The following is a 21469-nucleotide window of genomic DNA, read 5'->3' on the forward strand; positions in this document are numbered from 1 at the left end:
AACTACTTGTAAAACCACTCATCCTGTTGAATAAGCTATGTATTTCCAGCTTTGATAGAATGAGTCACTTTAGTAGGTAGCTTGACCCCAGTATTTGGGTAGTTCAAATAACTTTCAAATACCTTCGCTGGGAAATCCCAAAACTTTTTATTTACTTTGAAAAACTTTTCTCCTCATTGCAGGCAACCAACACCTGGCTGCAAAAGACATCAAAAGATATCCCTTATGCCCAGACTCTGCAAGACAAACTAAGTGCACTGCAGGAACTGAACATTCAGAAACTCAACCTGCCTGTTGTCACCATTCCTGAAGAACTTTTCCTGAAAAGGTAGGGAATGAAATTAGGATATGAAACAGGAAATTGAAAACAGATATTTGTTCACATTTTAGTGTTACTTTATTGTGCTTTGGTTTTATAAAACAGCATGGAATTGCTGTAAACGTTAGCATAAAATTGGAATCATAACAAAGAACTTTATGGTCAGAGAAATGAAAGGAGGAATTGGTGCACATATTTGATACAGATTTGACTTCATGTAGTATATGAATAGATCCCAAAGTGTTGTATTATATTATAAGGCATACTGAATAAAAATACAGCATTCAACAGTCTTTAAGCCACAGAAATACTGAAGCCAAGTTTCTCAGAGATTTGTATCCTACATCCCTACTGACACTTCAGCCATAACCCTCATAGCTCTGCATTTTCCTATGCAGTCCTGTTGGACAGTTCTTCCATTCCCCTAGACATACTGGTTAACCTCCAGCAGTAGAGCAACCTGGCCTCCTCCCATGCCTGATGTGCTCAGAGGGAAGTTGCACACATACGGACTGGATGCTTGCACTAGTTTGGTCCCATCTCTTCTACCTAATAGAGTTTCACAGGACTTGTATGAATGTCATTACCCGTCTGTTAAATTTCGTAGAAATGAAATGCTGAAATAAATGCAGAGGACAAGAGAGGCTAGTGTAAGATTGGATTACAAAAACAAATGGAGAAGTCTTCACTTTTGTATCTCTTAGATCTGTTTTTCCATGTATTATCTTTCATTGTGCTAATATGATATGGTGTGTTAATGATACACATCTCTATTGCTGCCATTGTGCCCCTGAGCTAAGTGTAAGCAAGGAAAAAACTGTTTTCTCATAGGTTGTTGTCATCTGTGTTAATAATAATAATAATAATAATAATAATAATAATAATAATAATAATGTCAATAATAATAATAATAATAATAATAATAATAGGGTTTTTTACTGCTCTTTTATGTAACTTTTTAAAGGAACAAATTTCCTTTTGTAAATTTGTAATCTTTTTGTAAAGGAACAAATATCAAAAGCTTTTGCTTAATTTTCATCTTAGGATGTAGCTCTAAGTGTAAAAATTAAAGATTTTGCAATATGAAAGACCAGTTAGGAAAACAAGAAAAGTATCTTTGCCAGCTTATTGTTCATTCAGAAATTAAGGCCAAGTTTCCTTCTGTGTTGCCTTTTCCTAATTACGTTTTTTCAGCCAACGATCCATTTTCCAGTCCTGGTTCCTGGTCACATACTTAGATTTTTATTTCCTTTTATTCAGAATAAAAAAAAAAAAAAGGCTGAATATTTCAATGAACCTTTTGAAATGCTTGTAATGGGAAATATAGATAAATACTTAACACTAATATGATTTCATGCATTTCTCTAAGAATACATCACTTTTTAAAAAAACATAATTGCATTTTTCTGTTACTCAGCATCCCACAAGTGTGCCAGTGATTCTGGAACACTTTTTTTTATTTTACCTACAAGTCCCTTTGTTTATGAAATAAGAGAAAAAAAACATTGAAACAATTCCCTGGTACCAAAAATACTTTTGATAAATTCCGATGAATGAGTGCTTGAAAATGTTGACTTTAATGTTTGATCATTACATTTCTCTCTAAAACTAAAGTCAGGATATTGATATAAGCATGTAAGTAAGCTCAGTATCTTGGGCAGAGGAGGAAATCATGAAAACATATGCTTTATGAACTTAGTTCTAACAGAGTTATCTTTATTTTCCAGTGAGGGCCGGGTCAGATACAACTTCAATAAAAACAGTTTTGTAATTGATATTCCACTGCCATTTGCGGGAAAATCATCTGATGAGATATGGATGCCGAAGACTGTTAAAACACCTCCTCTGGTAGTGGAGTCCATGGGAATAAGTGTGCCATCTCAGGAGTACAGAATCCCAACATTTACTGTTCCAAAATCCTACCCTTTCCATGTGCCTTTGCTGGGCAAGTTAGAGGTCTCTGCTAACGTGTACAGCAACTATTACAACTGGACAGCCGCGTACACCGTGACTAACAGCACCACAGAGAGAGCGACCAGCGTTAAAGCTACCTATAACACAAATGCTGATTCAGTTCTTGAACTGCTTTCCTACAGTGTGAAAGGTAAGAGTGTTTGCTATACTGCAATATTTGCAAACCTACTTTAATTATTTTGTATCCCTTATATCAGGTACAGTCATTTGCCTGCACTTATTTAAAGACAGGTGAAATCACTTTCCCTTCGATCTTAAAGATGTTAGGTGTGTCTGTTTATTCAGGCACTGAAGCTGAAGTCAGTTTAATTCAGTTAAGACTTTTACAGTCCATATTTTCCTGGGTGTTCCTTACAGAAGAAAATGTCCTTCAAAACTGAAGGCATTGTACAAACACTTGTGCAGCTGGTAAATCAATTGTTTTCAAAATCAGGTGTGTAAGTGTATGTGTAGGTATGCCCACAATTTATTTCTCAGTCTATTAATATGTGTATATATGTATATAAAATTGTCTTATCTTTTTTTGTCCATATATTGCCATAATATGGTATTTTTAAGTTAGTTCCCCTAAAATTGCACTTTGGGTTCTTAAACAGCAAACAGACAACCTGACTTCATTTTCTTCTAAACTCCTCACGATAACTGAGGCACTATAAAGAAAACACTGAAATCTAGGAATGTTAGATACGGGCTATTCTTGAGTCCATCTTCTTAATTTGAGTTTAAATAATTACATAATTTTATGTCATTTCATGTTATTATATTTAGTAGTGTAGTGTAGAAACTTAATTTATTTGTAGTTCAAAACTTTAGCTTCAAATATCAAAATAGTAGCCATTTTACTGAAATATTCAGTATTTACCAAAGCACTTAGGCCTTTAAAACAAAATGTCATAACAGTAATTGCAATTCAAGCGGTAGCATAGAAGTTCAGTGGTATCAGTCAAGTTCTCAAATATGAAAAGGTATAGACACACTTACCTTTTGTCTCTTTTTTCCTATTTAAGGTTCTGGAGAAGCATCATATAACAGAAACGGATTCATCTGTGCTTACGAAAATCACCTGAAGCACAGAGTCTTAACATCAGTTTTTAAGCTGTCCAGCAGAAAGAATTATGAACCTATTCCAGTTGCAAACTACACCTTATCACTTACAGCATCAAGTACTCTGGGTCCTCGGCTTTCATTTTCCAGTGACATTGTTTCTGAAAAGATAAATAACCTGAATACCAATAATGTCAATATGGAAGGGCAGCTGGAAGTGGCTTCAGTGTTTGCAAGAAGCATTTACACTCTGTCCACCACATACAATGAAAAGAGACGGGTTTTAGAAGGAAAATCAGATCTGAAGTTGGATTCTTCTTACCTTCAGGCTACCAATCAGATATCTGGCAGATACAGTGATGGTTCGTTTTCCATTACTTCAGTTTCTGATGTGCAAAATGGGCTATTAAAGAACACAGCTTCACTGAAGTGTGAAAACAGCCAGCTGAAAATGTCATCTGAAACCAACTGGAGGTATCAACATACTGCAGCTGTCAATAAGCTTGAAATAATTTTGTCAAAGAAGATGGCAGCACTTCGATCCGAATGCCAAGCCACTTACAAGCAAATCCAGTATTTTGCCGTGTTTGCAGGTTCTCTCAATTCCCAGGACCTTGTTTTCAACACTGATATCTCCCTGACTGATCAGAAGAATCGAGCTGCACATAAGTCATCACTCAATGTCAATCGGTATGGTCTAGCCAGCACTGCAACCACCAACATGCAGTTTAGTCCCTTGGCCATGCAGAGTGAAATGAATGCCAAGCTCGACACTGCTGGAGGCTCCATGTCACTGTCCTCTTCTGGGCGCTATGGGAAAAACAATGCAAAATTCAATGTAGGTGGAAGAGTGAGCCTAACAGAAATAACGCTGGGAAGTGAATATCAGAGTACGGTTCTGGGTATGGACAACAAACATGTTTTAAATTTCAGAGTTAATAGAGAAGGACTCAAGTTTTCAAATAATTTGCAGGGATCATTCAAAGAGATTAAGTTGGAGTATACAAATGATTTGAATATTCCAGGCTTATCCTTAACATTTGTTTCAAAATTAGACAACAGCTTCAGCTTTGAGAAGTTCCACAAGCATGTTTTTGACCTTCAACTAGAGCCTAGCTCACTAACAGCTAAACTGAGCAATAATCTTAAATACATTAAAACAGAAGTTTCCAATAAAGCAGAACTCCTTCTCGAGCCTCTGAATATGAAGTTGGGTGGCAATGTCCGAGGAGTCCATGAAGCAGATGAAATAAGGCACACCTACACCCTTACATGTGCTGGTGTAACTGCAGACTTGAAAACAGACACCGTGGCAAACATTCAAGGCGCAGCAGTGAGTCACAGAGTTCATCTGGATGTGGCAGGACTTTCTTCCTCAGTTACCATGAACACAAACTGTGATTCCAAACCTCTCCGTTTCAGCAATGCTGTGCGTTCCACTATGGCCCCATTTGTCATCACAGCTGACGTACACACCAATGCTAATGGAAAGCTGGTTGCTGTGGGTGAACACACAGGAGACTTGTACAGCAAATTGCTGTTTAAAGCAGAGCCTCTTGCTTTTACTTTCTCCCATGATTACAGAGGCTCTACCAGCCATAGCTTGAAGTCTAGAGGAAGGTACACTACGCTGCTTGACAACAAAGTCAATATGCTTTTTACTCCATCAGAGCAGTCAAGTGCTTGGAAACTGAAAAGTCAGATAAACAATAATGTATATTCACAAGATTTCAGTGCTTACAATAATGGAGAAAAGATTGGTGTAGAACTTAATGGAAGAGCTTTAGCAGATCTCTCTGTAATGGACACATCAGTCATACTACCATTAACATCTGAAGAAGTTAATTTAATTGATCTATTGGGTCTCAGGAACAGCATATCGGAGCCTCAAGAATTCAGCATCTCTGGCTTTTTGAAGTATGACAAAAATAAAGATATGCATGTTATTAGCCTACCCTTCTTGGAAAATTTGCCAGTTTACTTTGAAAAACTCAGAGGCACCATTCTCTCCACACTGCAGGCCATACAAAGATATCTGAAGAGCATAGATGTAGAACAACACATGAAAAAATACAAGGCAACTTTGAACAAACTGCCACAGGACATTAATGATTACATGGACAAATTAGATATCACAGGCAAAATTAGCAGCATGAAAAATAATTTTGTTGCTTTCACAAAGGACTACAGAATAACATCTGATGATCTCCAAATTATTCTAGAAAAAGCCATGGACAATCTTCAAGAAATACTGTCTCTGCTGCAGATCTATCTGATAGAAGTTGAGCAATACATCAAAGACTGTTATGAGCAGTATGACATTAAAGGACTTCTTGCACAGCTTCTTGATCAAATAGTTGAAACAATGACAGCTCTAGATAACAAATATCAGGTAAGAACAACTGTAATCAACATCATTGAAAAATTGCGGGTTTTTTTCCAACAATATGATCTTAACAAAATCGGAAGCAGCACTTTGGCTTGGATTAAAAATGTTGATGATGAGTATGAGATTACAGCAAAAATACAGGAAAACCTAGAATTACTCAAGAATCAGATTCAGAACATTGATCTCAGAAGCATTGCAGAAAATTTGAAACAACAGATTAAAGCGTTTGATGCTAAAGAATGTTTAGAAAAATTAAAGCGATCTTTGCCAATCAAAAAAATTAATGAAATTCTTGAACAAATCAAAGACTTCATTCTAAATTGGATAGAGGAATATGAATTATCTGAGAAGATCAGCGCTTTCCGTGGTCATATGCACAAATTGATTATAAAATATGAAATTGATAAGCAGATATATTTTTTAATTGACAGAATAATAGAACTGCTTAAAACATACAGAATAAAAGAAACTCTCCAGAAACTGACCATCTACCTGCAAAATGCTGATGTGAAGTCATGCTTTGATAAAGTTGTTGCTTTTGTTGATGATGCTGTCAAGAAAGTGCAAACCTTTGATTATGAAAAGATGATAAAGCAAGTCAACAAGTTCCTTGACATGGTTATTAAAAAGCTCAAGGCTTTTGATTATGACCAATTTGTAGATGACACAAATAACAAAATTCGAGAAGTGACTCAGAAAATAAATGAAGAACTCAGAAATCTAGAACTTCCACAGAAAGCAGAAGCACTGAAACAGTATATAAGAGATTTTAGATCTGTGATTTCAAAATACATGGAACAACTAAAGGACACGAAGCTTGCTGCAGTAATTAACTGGCTCATGGAGCTCATAGACTCAACAACATTTGCTAATCTCAAAGCCAAGGTAAATGAACATCTGGAAGACCTGCGAGAGAGGATTTCTGAAATGGATATTTCTCAGGAATTCCAGTGGTGTCTTCAGAAGATAAGCCAATTCTACAATTCTGTTGTCATATACATCTCTGACCAATGGAACACAGCTTCCAAAAAAATCACTGCGTTGGCTGAAGAGTATGATCTAAAAAATTGGGCTGAACATGTAAAGCAGTTTGTTGAAACTGGATTTAAAGTCCCTGAAATCAGGGCAGTTATAGTCACTATACCTGCCTTTGAGGTTAGTCTCCGAAGTCTTCGGGAAGCAACATTTCGAACACCAGAATTCATTGTCCCACTGACTGATCTCCATATCCCCTCCTATGAGATCAATATTAAGAGACTAAAGGACTTGAAAATCCCAATGAAATTTACTACCCCAGAATTTAAAATTCTAAATGCCTTACAAGTTCCTTCCTTCACAATTGACTTGATTGAAGTTAAGCTTCTGATTGTGAGAACAATAGACAAAATCATGTCTGCGGAATTTCAGTTCCCATCTATTGATGTCTATTTGAAAGATCTGAAGATGAGAGATATGCCCTTTTCTGACATTTCTTTCCCAGAAATACAAATGCCTCAATTTCAAATACCAGAATTATTGATTCCAAAGCTAAATCTAAATGAGCTCCAGATTCCTAACATGAAGATACCAGAGTTCCAGCTCCCACGTATCCCACATACTGTGACTGTCCCTACATTTGGCAAGTTGTCTGGTGCTTTCAGAGTCACCTCTCCATTCTTCACACTGTCTACACAAGCTGAGATTCGTAATACCACAACATCTGCAAACAGTCCAGAATTTGTTACCTCCATTTCAGCTCAAACAACATCCAAATTAGACTTCCTAGTTTTTAGTATTATTGGAGATTCACGTCTGCTGGCCCCTGACATGAAGCAGCTGAATCTTAAGAATGCCATGAAAGTCAACCATAGGTTCCTTAAAGTTGATCATACCAATGAAGTGTTATTTTTAGGGACTTCAGTAGAAGGTGAAGCTGAAACTAGAGCAAACTTAAATACAAAGAAAAATTCAGTAGAGCTACAGAATAACTTGATGGTCAAGCTGCAAAGAAAAATTTGGATGCAGAGTGGAATGGCATATTCTCACAGACTGAATATTCCACAAGCTGGTTTCTCCAGCCAGGCTGATCTGATCAATAACATGACAACAGAGGTAGAAGCAGGATACATATCATTTACCTCTGCTGGTAGAGGAAACTGGAAATGGGTTTCACCCAATTTCTCCGATGAAGGCACTCATGATTCACATGCCACTTTCAAGATTGAGGGCCCCAGTATTACATTTTCTGCCAGCAACAGAATAAATGATAAGTACCTGAAAGTCAACCAAGCTATGAAATATGAATGTCATTCCTTAATGTCTGCAATGCTTCAGGTTCAGTCTGAAATGGAGTCACAGCGTGTGGGACGTAGCCTTCTGAATGTGCAAGGCACAGGAGAGCTTCTAGGAATGAAAGTAGAATTAACAGGCTCTCACAATGCTCGGCTCCATGGACGGATTACTGGAACTGTAAATAATGAACTTTCCTTCTTGGCAAACCCTTCTGAAATTCGTCTTTCAACAAACAATGATGGAAATGTGAAAATCAGCTTCCCAATGAAACTAACGGGCAAAATTGACTTCCTAAATAACTATGGGTTTGCCCTCAGTTCTTCTGTTCAGCAGGTCAACTGGCAAGCTACTGGCAGATTCAATCAATACAGATATTCCCATAATATGTCTGCTGGCAGTAATGAGGACAGAATTGAAGCTCATATCGAAATGAATGGAGATGCCAACCTGGACTTCCTAAACATTCCTCTAAGCATTCCTCAGATTCAGATTCCCTACACTGGAATCAAAACTCCTCAGCTGAAAGATTATTCACTGTGGGAACAGGGAGGCCTGAAGGAATTATTGAAGACAACAAGACAATCCTTTGATTTAAATTTGAATGCTCAGTATGAGAAAAACAAAGATATGCATGCAATCCCACTTCCTTTAGCAAAAGTGCATGAAGTACTTAATAAGAACATTCTTTTATTCAACAAGCATTTTGAAAAAGGGAGAAATGCAGCTTTAGATTTTCTTACAAAGTCATATAATGAAGCCAAAACAAAACTGGACAAATATAAAATACAAACATCACTGAACAAAATACCACGGACCCTCACAATTCCAGGATACACCATTCCAGTTGTGAATATGGAAGTTTCTCCTTTCACTGCTGAGATGCCAGCCTTTGGTTTCACACTTCCAAAAGAAATAAGCACAAGAGGATTCACAGTCCCAATAATTGGCTTTTCAGTGCCATCTTACACACTAGTCGTACCTTCTTTTGAGCTTCCAGTACTTCATATCCCCCAGGATCTACGCACTCTAAAGCTTCCTAGATTCAGAATCAATAGCTCAGCAAACAACATCTTAGTTCCAGCCATGGGCAACATTACTTATGACTTCTCATTTAAATCCAGCGTAATCACTTTAGCAGCAAATGCTGGGCTGTTCAATCAGTCAGATATTGTTGGACATCTCAGTGTCTCATCCTCTTCTGTCATTGAGGCTCTGCAATTTAAGCTGGATGGTTCAACAAGTTTGACAAGAAAAAGGGGGTTGAAGCTGGCCACAGCACTGTCCCTGAGTAATAACAAATATCTAGGAGGAAACCATGATAGCACTATCACTCTCTTAAAGAGGATCATGGAAGCTTCTGTGGCAACAAATATAGAAGTTGACACACCAGTTTTAAAAATGAATTTCAGCCAAGAACTTTCTGGAAATACAAAATCTAAACCCACTCTTTCCTCAGGGATAAAATTAATATATGATTTTAATACTCCCAAATATGGTACCAGTGCTAAGGGAGAAATTGCTCACAAATTTGCTTTGGAGAGTCTTACATATTACATATCAGTAGAATCTTCTACAACTGGGGATATTGATGGAGTATTTTATACTGGAAATGCATTTTCTGGGAGTTTAGACCATGAGGCAAATGCCTATTTAAATGCTAATGGAGCTCGGTCATCCCTCAGATTCGAGGCCCACTCTAAAGCAGATGGGCTCTGGATGATTGAAATCAAAGAATTACTTGCAGTTGAAGCATCTGCCCGTCGTATTTATGCAGTCTGGGAGCACAATGGGAAGAACTTTGCACAATGTACATCTCGTTTCACAACAACGGGGACTCAGAGATGCAAAGCAACCTTAGAGCTGGCTCCTTGGGATGTATCAGCAGATCTTCAGATTCAAGCCATTCAGCCAAATCCCTACCTGGGCATGGCATCAGTTAATGAGGCTGTTGTAGTGAAAATCAGTCCTGCAAACCAGAAAGCTGGCTGGAAGGGTGAAGGCCAAATTCACTCACTATCTCTCAGTCATGATGTGCAGTTATCAAATGAAAACTCAGAGGCAAAATTTATTATTTCTGGATCTTTGGAAGGATACATGGACTTCCTCAAAGTCATCAAGTGTCCCATTTCTGAGAAGAGCTTGTGGGATATTTTGAAGCTGGATGTCACTACCAGTGCTGACAGGAAACAGTACTTGAATGGCTCGGTGTCCCTCGTGTACACCAAGAGTGAGGATGGTTACTTTTTCCCCATACCTGTGAATAAGCTGACCGATGGCTTCACTGTCACTATTCCTGGGTTACAGCTAGAGGCTCCAAGCGCTGTCCTCAGCACTCCAGAGTTCAGCCTTCCTTTCACCACTCTCCAGGTCCCAGCATACACTGTTGACTTGCGCAACATAAAAATTCCACAGACACTAAGCACAATGCCATTTGATGTCCATTTACCCACTCTGCCAAAGCTAAGATTCCCCAAAGTGGATGTAGGAGCAAATTATATTACATTAGAAGAATATAAAATGCCATTTTTTGAGGTGACAATACCTGAATACCAAATAACTATGTCTCAATTCACTTTACCAAAGAGTGTTTCATTTGGCAGTTTCTCGGTAGATCTAGATGAAGTAGCTAATAAAATTGCAGATTTTGAAATGCCTACAATTACCATTCCTGAACAGAAAATTGAGATCCCCCCTCTGAAAATATCCTTGCCTGCTGGAATTTACATCCCATCATTTGGTGCCTTGACTGGATCTTTCAAAGTTGTTTCCCCTTTGTACAACGTCACCTGGAGAACAGACTTCACAAATAAGAAGGATTCTTTTGAACATTCCATTGACTCTACCTGCAGCTCAACATTGCAATTCCTGGAATATGACCTGAATGGTAAGACATTAAAATTCTATATGGCATGATTTTGAGGGGAAAAAAATATTGTAGACTAGGCTTTTTCAGATGTTTTTTCCCCAGGGCTTTGCATATGAAGGTGTTTCTGTCTGTTTAGCATTGGTGTTAGATGACACTTCTTTTATCAGCAGTGACATTTTTTCATAAATTACTATCGGAGTCTCAATCAGTCACCTTGGAGGCTAATGACTATATATATATATATATGTTTGTGTGTGTCATATCCATGTTGAGATATAATGTGAATTTTAAAATGCTCCGGTCAAACAAATGTTTCCATGTCTTTTTATTTGAGACATTATCGGCATTCAGTTTCTTGAAGCATAATTTGACACATCAGTGAAATACCCCACAACTGGCCATCTAACATACAATTGGATATGTCTTATGTATTTTTTGTTGGTAATATACACATTTGAAATCTTTTCCACAGTTGTTTCAAACTATGAATACAAAGAAGGCGTGTTTGTTGTGAAGACAACTGGCAGCTTTTCACATCGTGACTTGAGTGCAAACTACCAGGAAAACCTAACTATTTCAGGATTTAGGTAAAGATTTGCTCTAATAATGTAATTTATAATACACATAATTGCAAATGATGTGTTGTTGCTTTGATCTCTAATGCCCCAGGGTGCTTTGCAGTAATTAATAAGAACCTGTATCTATATCAACTTTGCCATTATTGACTGTGTCCTTTTCCCCCTCAAGGTAATTTGAAAACTGTTCCCTGTCAGGTTTTCCAGAACAGCTTTTCTCACCAGCCCCCTGTCAGAAAACCTGAGACATAAACACAGTATTTTATAATCAGAGCAGTTCTAGATCTAACCATCAACATAGTTGGGTTTCTTCCCAGTGGATCCCTCTGTCACCACAAGCCAGTACAGAGTAAATTTTATTCACAAGTGCCCACACCAGGGATTAGACTTGGCTCTCTTACTGCCTGTTTTAATCTGCAAGTGTGTTGATACAGCCAAGGAACAGAATCAGTGAAAGCAAATACAAATGCAAATAAACAGTAGTGCCTATACTTGTGTTGGTGGAAAAATTGCAGTCAGTTTGTAGAAATCTGATCTGTAGAAAGCTGACAATGGTTCAGCTACAGGTTTTTTTTACCTGCTCTAATTTAATGAAAATTCACAACAGAGCTGAATATAGTTTTATCTAAAACAGGAAAATTACAGTGACATGAAGTTTTGAATGTGTCAGGCTTAATTCTAAGAAATATGGACAATAAACCTGACATTTTATTTTCATCATAAAGGCATTGTTTACTTACATATATATATATATATATATATGAAATTATAGGTGGTACTATGTTCAGACATACAGACTTGTGCTTTCTGCATTGCTTCATAGCTGTGTATTTACTGTGGTTGCAGAGCCATGGAGGACACTTTATCACTAGACATCATCAGCCCAACTTTCACAGATGTTCATGTGCGTTACCAAGAGAATGAAAGGAAATCATCTGGCTCAATATCCTCACCCTCAGCTGGGACCCTTGCTTATGTCATGGGAGGGAATGATGAAACTTTCCTTGCCAGAGTGTACTACCAAACTCAGGTAAGCTTAATATGAGCAATAAAAAGCAAAAATGTTTGGTGTGGTTAGAGGAGAAGTTCCATTTTAAATTTTGTGTGTGTTAATGTTGAGATATAAATTAACCACCAAACAAAAACTGTATTATCAGTAATTAAAAGTTTTATTTCCTACACTGGCCTTTCCAGTGCTAAAAATAATATCTGTGTAAAGAGGTGTTTTCAATCCCTTCACAGAGTTTTTTTTTCTGCCTCCTATGGTCAAGAAAGCACATCCCCTGAAAGTGAAGAATATACAAAGTCAGTTTTAGATAAGCTACCCATCAGATTTAATAGATAGCCATCAGGCTACTTAGAATTACTACATAAGTGACCATTATAGGAGTAAGGTGACTAGAAGAGGTCAGACCATCTGTGAAATGTCTTCTTTAATTTGTTAATGTGTTACAATACATGCTCTTATTATTGGCATACTACAATAATCTCCAAATTAAAATCTTACCTTCCAAAATTATATACTAATTTAGGGATCAGAAGCAACTCATAATTCACTATTTATTATTTATTATAAATGGAAAAATTATACATGTAAATATAGTCTTATTTGAGGATTTATTAACTACTCTGAATAACTGCCTAAATTGTCTCATTTATTTAAATGATTACACAATTAAATCCTCTAATATTTTCACATGAAAAAGATGCTTTTTGAATTCACTTTAATTGATTTCAGGAATGAGTAGAAGGCTCATTTTCCCAAGTAATTCACCTGCCTTATGAGACATGATAGTCATTTAATACAAAGGAAGGAAAAATCTTGTTTGCAATCAGATATTAAAGATCAGACTAAGTTATGTTCTAGTCTTGCACTTTGAAGAAGCTTGAAGTAGCTTGGTACAAGATAATTTCTTCCAAAATAACCTTTCAAAATGAGAGCAAACGACAGCAAACAGACAGTGGACAAAAAATTGGAGAGTGCTTGTCTTAATAAATTATAAAATTAAAGATGCAATAATGAGAATGTTAAAATACGCTCATAAATGATACTGGAGTTCTCTTACCCTGTTTTGTATTTTTAGTCTGCTCCCCAGAATGATATTGATATACTAAAAGGTGAGATATCCCTCAAAGAACCTGACCAGATGCAAATTAAATTCAACTGGAACGAGGATGCTGCCAAAGACTTGCTGTTGGGTCTGAAAGAAAGAGTGCCTAAAATGACAAATGCAGTCTATAGGTATGTTAATCGGTACCATAAGGAGCATATGGGACTGGAAATTAGTGCTGCCACCTTAAAGATGAAGAATATAATGCAGAATAATGCTGAAAAAGCGTACACTTTTGCTGCAAATCAAATAGATGAAATAGATGCTCATCTTCGCACAGCCGCCAACGAGGCCTCTGACAAATATCAGGAGCTGAAGTTCAAAGCTAAACGGCTTTATCGAAGAGCAGCAGATCAGGCTGAACAGTTTGACTATCAAAGAATAAAAGCAGAACTTTTGAATGTTTTAATTGACATAATAGAAGAGTACCACCAGAAAATAAAGCACGTAATTGACGCAGCCACTGAATTCCTGAAAACCACAAAATTTCAGGTCCCTGGGTTGTCTGAAAAGTACAGTGGTGCAGAAATATACCTCATGACTACAGAGAAGGTAGCAAAAACTGCTGATGTATGCCTTTCAAAACTTCAGGAGTACTTTGATGCCTTGATTGCAGCTATCAATGAGCTGGAAGTCAGACTTCCTGCTTCTGAAACAATTCTTAGAGGCCGTAATGTACTTGATCAAATTAAAGAAATGCTGAAAGATTTGCAGAACAAAATCAGGCAGACATTTGCTACTCTTCAGGAAGCTGACTTTGCCGGAAGGCTGAAGCAACTGAAACAAACTGTGCAACAAGTTTTTCAGAAGGTAGAAGAAATGGTTAGAAGCTTGCAATCCAAAACTTTTGAAGACATCAAAGTCGAAGCACAACAGCTGTACAAAGATGCAATGGCTTCAGACTTTGCCCAGAAGCTGAGATCCTTGACAAAAGATGTTAAAAAGTACATTTCTCAGTTCAAAGACTTTAGCCAGAAGACATTCCGGGACCTTTCAAAAAAGCTGCATCAACTGCTCCTCTACATAAAGTCATTGCGGGAGGAATATTTTGACCCAACTGCACTTGGATTGTCAGTGAAATACTATGAGGTGGAAGACAAAGTACTGGCATGGCTGAAGAATATCATAGATCTTCTCGTAGATTGGCATAACCAGTATGTTGGAGATCTTGCTGGCATTGCCACACGCCTGACAGACCAAGTAAGAGAATTGGCAGAAATCTACAGTCAGGAATATTATGACCTTATAACTGATATTGAAGGAAAAGGAAAAGAGAAGATCGTGGAACTCTCATCTGCTGCTCAGGAAAAAATCCGATATTGGTCTGCAGCTGCTAAGAGGAAAATCGATGAACATAACAAGCAGCTCAAAGAAAAGCTCCGGGAGATCTCTGGGCAGCTTAGCCAGTCCCAAGAAAAGCTAATCAGTGAAGCCAAGAGGTTAATTGATGTAACTATAGAAAATTACTCTGCTTTCCTGCAATATCTCTCAGAGCTTCTTCGCTGGCTTGAGCAAATAACAGCTGAGAGCATAAAGCCGTATGTAGCTGTTCGTCAAGGAGAGCTCAGAATACAGGTGCCCATGTGACTGGCAGTCCATTTACCAAATGCCCCAAAAAAGCAGACAGGCACTCAGGAATAAAGTGGAAATGACACACATACTGATTCAGCAAGGCATTGAGAAAGGCTCCAAGAAATGGAAAGAAATGCAACACTTCACTAATGAACAACTTGACACTGAGCAAAAGAGTCCTCAGGAGATTATGGAAAATATTCAGCAGCACATGAACACCTGAATGGGCATGTAGAAGAGAAGTAAGATGTTTCTACCAAAATGTATTTAAATATAACAGCAATCAGTATACTGGAGCTTCAGGTATATATGTTTGAATCTGAATTTGTAAATGAAAACTTGATAATCTACAATAGGTTGTTTTAATAAGCTTAATAAGCCAATAAATGAGTTCTTTATTACATTTTTGTGTCATTCATTACAACTACTTTTACTTGGAGCATAAGGCTTAATCCAACAATTTTCAAGGTCAATGGGAAGTTTTTTCTGTAATTTCACAATATGTTGGATCAAGTTAATAATGTGCAATGCATATTGTAAATAGTCACAAAAGCTATGGAATACATAGGATAAACAGGTTTTAAGATAAAGGTCACATTCATAAGCCAGTTGAAGGAAGACTTTGAAACACATCCCAACATAGGGATACCTTCATAGATAAGTAAAGAAAAGACTATAAAAACATGAATTAAAAAAAATTATAAATTCTGAAAATGGCATCAAAATTGAAAATTAACATAGAAATATGAACATATGTAGAAATCTGACTCCTGGAAAATTGCAGATAATAATACAAAGGTTTTTTAAATAAGAATTAGTTTATACCTGTGTCAGTTTTCAGACAGCTATACCAAGAATTTTATATGAGTTTTCTTTCTACTGGCTAATTTATATTTCAGAAATACAGGGTTTTCTCACCTGTTTCCCCATGATATTTCTGGTTTCACTTTAAATTGTCTATGTTTTACTTACTATGAGTTTAGTCAAGTGTCAAAGTTTCATGGACATTACTGTGTATGTGACAGTCAAAAAGTTTTCCCCTCTTAGGCAGAAGCCTAGACCATTTAAATTAATTCTCAGTTTAAAAAATTAATTTAAGATGTTGAAGAAGTCCCTCACATAATAAGACTGTTTTTAAGTGGAAAATATGTTGAGCTGCAGTGGTGTACTATATAGACATTCCTAGAGAAATGCATGCTCGGGCTGTAATAATGTTGCCTCTTTGAGAATAAACTTTTTGACAAACAACACTAGAAAGTTTGTGCACATGTCTGTTTTGATACAATCAGTTCACTCTGTAATATGGTTCTTGCTTGTTCATTAATGGGAAAACAGAAAATCTGTTTTCATTCCATGGTGTGATGGAGTACATACATGAAGCAATGGAACACACAGACTTTGATATCCCTATTGATAGATAATATTATTACCTGAGTAACTTCACCAGTAATGATTTTTATCAGATAATGATTCTTATCAGATACTTATCAGATTATTATCTTTAACCCAGAAATCAGAATCTCACAAGCATGTTATTATACACATACCTATCTAGCTGTCAGCAAGTGGTTGTCTCTTAGAAAGTAAGGTAAATCCATTTCTCTTCAGAACTTTCAAATATCACAATTACAGCAAACATTCTCAGAATAAGAGGCAGAATAGTCCCCTGTGAAATATAAAATATGTTTTGATTCTGAATAGAACTAATCTGTATATGTTGCCCTGCCCAGGGGAACCAAAGGTATAAAAATCCCTGTTTACATGTTCTACTGAGCATCCCAGTAAAAAAGATGTTGGCTGCAGAGCCCTTTCACCTTCATTCACAAGGAAACCGAAGGCTATGGGTCACCTGATCTTTATTGGATGTCAGATTGCACAACTCATTTCCCTGAATTTCACAAATGTTTAAGCACAACCAGATTTCTCGGACACTGACTGATTGTTGCTTCCCTTCATCATGACAAACAACCCCGTGAAACAAAGGACAATAGAATAAATTATACCAGTTATGGGAGAAGAGTGATTTAAAGATTTTTTTCCTTTTGTTTTCCCCCTCATGTCTATTTATTTCTGTCCATCATCCATTGTTCTTGGAAGGATTTTAAATGCTAAAAAAGGATTTATTTATAAGGAATGGGTTAACTGAATAATAAATATGCCAAATAGTATAAATACTGGCTCTTATTGGCAAGAGTGAAGCTTCCCAAGAGCAAACACAATAGTTTGCACACTAAACTGTGGTTAGAGGTTAGAGGAGATTTCCAAGTCTCAGAGCAGCATTGCCGCCAACTCGATTAAAGCTCTCCATCCTGTAATCGATGTGCCATCTTGCAGTCATCCCACAGTTGGTCTGGGGAGGGCCTGGAAGCAGAACACTGCTCTCAAAATTGATCTTACTGGAACTTAACTGTTTTGTAAATCTCCACACCAGAGAGGTCATCTGAAGCACCCCTTTGAAACTCAGGCAATATTTTGACACAAGAAGAGGTTGTTTATGTTTGCGTGTGTGCATCACATGTGACACAAGCACATACAACCAGGTGTCACTTTAATTTCCATTCGTTTTCCTGTTGTTTGGTTGTTGTTGCTGTTTTCTTTCAGAACTTAGAAAATGTTAGCCTTATTTCCCATGTAGTAAGCTACAGAAATATAGACAAAACCACAATTATTCAAATTGTGTTGCAACTTATGAAATGTTTGCAATATAATAATTTGTAATATTATTAGTTCTATTTTGGCTTCTTTTCAGTCTAGTTTATATACCAGGAAATATTTTATTTCATTAAATCAAATTGTGTGGGAGATAGCAGGGAATCAGCAACTATCTGGGGCTCAGTGACACTGCTTCTTTCTTTTCTTTTCTCTTTCTCTAGTCTTCATCATCTGAATTCTCATAAATGCCAGAGGGGTTTTTCTTTATAATTTACAGCAGGTATCAGACATAGAGCAGAACTGGTTGTAAAAGTTTAATTACGTGAAACATTTTAACAAGAAATTGAGAGAACAATATGCCCTGCTCTAACTAAGTGAGTGTAGAAATAACATTGACAAGAAACGTGTGTGTTCCTAAATGAAAAACTTTTGCAGACGTAGGACAGCAAAAATGTTCCAGAATTTTAGATTATGCAACCATCTAGAGCTGGTTTTTTATTAAGTGATTTGAAAGTACATGCACAGTTTGCTGCATATCCAGAGATTCTACACACTTATCCACATCCACACACACCATCTTCCACCTCTGGCTCTAAACTGTGCTATTGATACTTTTAGAGCAACTGCCATTATGGCCTACTGATACCTTTCAAAATTTATATTAAAATATTTAGTTGTTCAGTAAGTGACACAAAAATTTGTACTACTCTTCTGCTGGCAGATTTACTGCCCAGGTGGGAAACCAGAATTTATTGAAGTCCATGCGGACATACAGAATTGCTCATATTCCATTTCTACACAGCCAAATCCTGGCCCAAATGAAATCAATAGCAAAATGTCTGTTGGCCTTAGCAGGAGTAGGCTTTGGCCAGTTAGGTGTATAACTTGAGAAGCACTCTGGGATCCTGTAGGACAAAGCTATATTATTATCTATTAAAATCTACACAAAAATACCACTGAAAAAACATGCAGACAAGAAAATTAATCACTAACAAATTTGAGTCAGATCAGAATGAAGCTTGCCTGTACAACATTAACCAGAGCTTCTTTACAATTTTTTTACCCAGTGTTACTTAGTATCACAGAGAAAGTCTGTCAGGGCCAAGAATTCTAGGTTCTGGTCCAGGCCTTAGACATGGAAATATACACATACATCTCATCACCCTTTCCCTCATTTCATTATCCATTCAAGGCGTTAAGGGAATCTGGGACCTTACAGAATAAAAATTTGTGTTGATGTTTGCAAGACCCAACTGGGCAAATTCTGGAGCAACACAATCTGATTTAAAGCTTGCCTCTGTTTAGAGAAGTAGATTGTAGAGACCTCCCAAAGTCCCCTACAACTTGAGTTACTTTGTGATTCTCTTGTGACTAAATTGATATGGCTCTAGGTTGCCATCTCTAACACTTCACCTACCCTTTGGTAAATGGTTTACGAGCAATTTGCATCATTATTGTAATATATCATTATACATAGACAGAAATTTTCAGGGTATCCCTGCATGTAAACGCATCCTCATTCTGATTGCAGCCATGAGGCACCTAAAATTCCCTGAAGCTTTCTAGCAATTGAAGCCTTCTCAGCTGGTTCTGCATCTTTCCTCTTCTATGCTTTTCATGTGAATACTTCTGCCATACTAAACCACAGAGGTTTTCCCAATATGCAGGAATTGATGTCATGATTATTACCATTCATATTCTGACAGCATGACTGTGGTAGCTGTTAGAAGAATAAGATGCACATCTTCTCAGAGTGGCTGAAGAAGGGTCCTCTGCTAAGCTGAGTGTTGTCAGAGTGAGAGGATCAAGTACATGAGTAGCAGATCCACCACAAACTTGGGGAAGTAACAAAGGTCAAATGCCTATACCATGCATCTGTTGTGAAAAATCTGCGAGGTATTTGCTGTAAGCAGAGACCTACCACAAGTTATAGCCTCACATTGATTTCCCAGCAAATGAATTCAAGGGGACATGTTTAAAACAATCTTGAATTTATGGATAAATCTATTAATCTATACTGCCTTTGGGACTCAAGGAGCAAGATCTAGTCTCTGAACAAGTGATACGAACTAGCTCAAACATTATATAGCATATAGGAAATAAGACTTGGAACAACTCTCTGTTCAAGTGTCCAAGTTTCCTCTAAGAGTGATCCAAAAGCCATATGAAGCATAGGTGCCTGGGGGACCTGGGACTTGGTATGAAGCAAGGAGTGAACCAAATGCGCAGCAGAGAGAGCATGAAGAACTAAAATATTCACTAAAATATTTTATCTACTAGAAAAATGGCATGGTTAGATACTTAGAGGAGACCACTGGGATGAGTAAAGATGGTCTTAATTAAGGCCATGCATAGGGAAAGTATCAGACCTACAACTTTTTAAGTGTTGCCTGCCACTTCTATTATGCTACTGAAGAGGCTGGTGACTCCTGGGTTTCTGGGCAACTTGGTTATTCTTACAGGGATAATATTCTGCTCTGGTTTCTATGCAGCTTTGACTAAGGATGGAAAGGAAACACTTAGCCTCCGTATCATACTTTCCTTTCCCCATGTTTTCCCTGCTACCACTACTTCTGCCACATTCAAGATGTATTCCAACGTTGGTGCCAGTTAGAGGAAAATTGTTAACATACTTGTTAACTTGTTATTTTGCTGTAGTATTTTTAATGACTACAGAACTTTATTTCTAAAAAACTTGATACTGCTTTTTGTCAGAACTGTTTTCTGTAGAAAGTATTTTATGGATGTCTTTGTATTCAGCTCTACCACTGCTCCAAAAGCAGTGGTAATTGTAGCTCTCTTGGTTGGTTTCACCTGTGGAAGGTTTTTGCACTGAAACCCTCAGAAATCTCTTTATCTGCTAACATGTTGTTTTGTCACCGGTCTCATAAACAGCCCCACACTGCGCCAACCAGTCACTCTGAAAGGTTATTTGTTTCTTTCCTTCTAATACCTGTAATACTCTTAAGTTTTAAATTAGTGGTTCTCCTGGCTGGAAGAGAAGATCCAAAGCCAGTTACAAGGTGCTATTAGGCCCCTACACTAAGGCCACCAGATCAAACTCCTGCATTTAGCCAGAAACTCCCCATTTCCCAGGTATATGCACACTCCTTTACACTTCATAATCCCATTGAGACTCCATCATATTATTCTGCTAAAAAGGAAAAAAAATGGAAAGGTGGTATCACTGTCTCCAAAGTTCAGCATAGGTGTAAATTTAATTTATTTCAAGATTACTACCTTTGAATGTTCTCAAAGAGAAGCTGGATAAAAAAAATAAAAAGCTCTCACATCTGTGTTGCATGACACTTTGCACACACATTTCCCATTTTTAGCAGGCTGTTTGTATCTCCATAATGCTCTTTCTCTGTTGTTACTATGTTTATTTAATAAACCTTTGTTTTTCTCTATGGAAATGACTGGCTTATAACTACTTGCAAACAATATGGACAGTTATGCAAAAGCATTTTATTTTAAAGCTGAAGAACAGAAAACCAGCCAAATCTGAAGGAACACACATCTCTCACACATAGCCCATATTCCAGCAGTACAAACCCCACAACGTCTCTCTCTCAGACACATCTGTCTATATGTGCAAACGTCTATGCAAACACACACACATGTACTATGTACATTACTGTCAAGTTAAAAGCCTAAAGTTAATCCTTAATCCTTAGGTCATCCCCTTCATTTCAG

The 21469-nt window shown here is 37.2% G+C and overlaps 1 protein-coding gene across 1 annotated transcript in view; it reads left to right on the top strand.

The window, feature by feature from the left end:
- The window catches only part of APOB (apolipoprotein B), a 34975-nt gene extending 19590 nt beyond the window's left edge, over nucleotides 1-15385 (top strand). Inside the window, 7 exon segments of the mRNA XM_041420971.1 lie at nucleotides 183-328; nucleotides 2047-2423; nucleotides 3301-10881; nucleotides 11336-11450; nucleotides 12285-12468; nucleotides 13523-15133; nucleotides 15135-15385. Of these exon segments, the coding sequence (XP_041276905.1) occupies nucleotides 183-328; nucleotides 2047-2423; nucleotides 3301-10881; nucleotides 11336-11450; nucleotides 12285-12468; nucleotides 13523-15133; nucleotides 15135-15344 (10224 nt within the window). The 3' untranslated portion in view covers nucleotides 15345-15385.
- Nucleotides 15386-21469: the final 6084 nt, after the last annotated feature.

The sequence above is a fragment of the Onychostruthus taczanowskii genome, unplaced genomic scaffold (genome assembly GCF_017590055.1).
Source record: "Onychostruthus taczanowskii isolate IOZ18803 unplaced genomic scaffold, ASM1759005v1 scaffold11, whole genome shotgun sequence".
NCBI lineage: Eukaryota > Metazoa > Chordata > Aves > Passeriformes > Passeridae > Onychostruthus > Onychostruthus taczanowskii.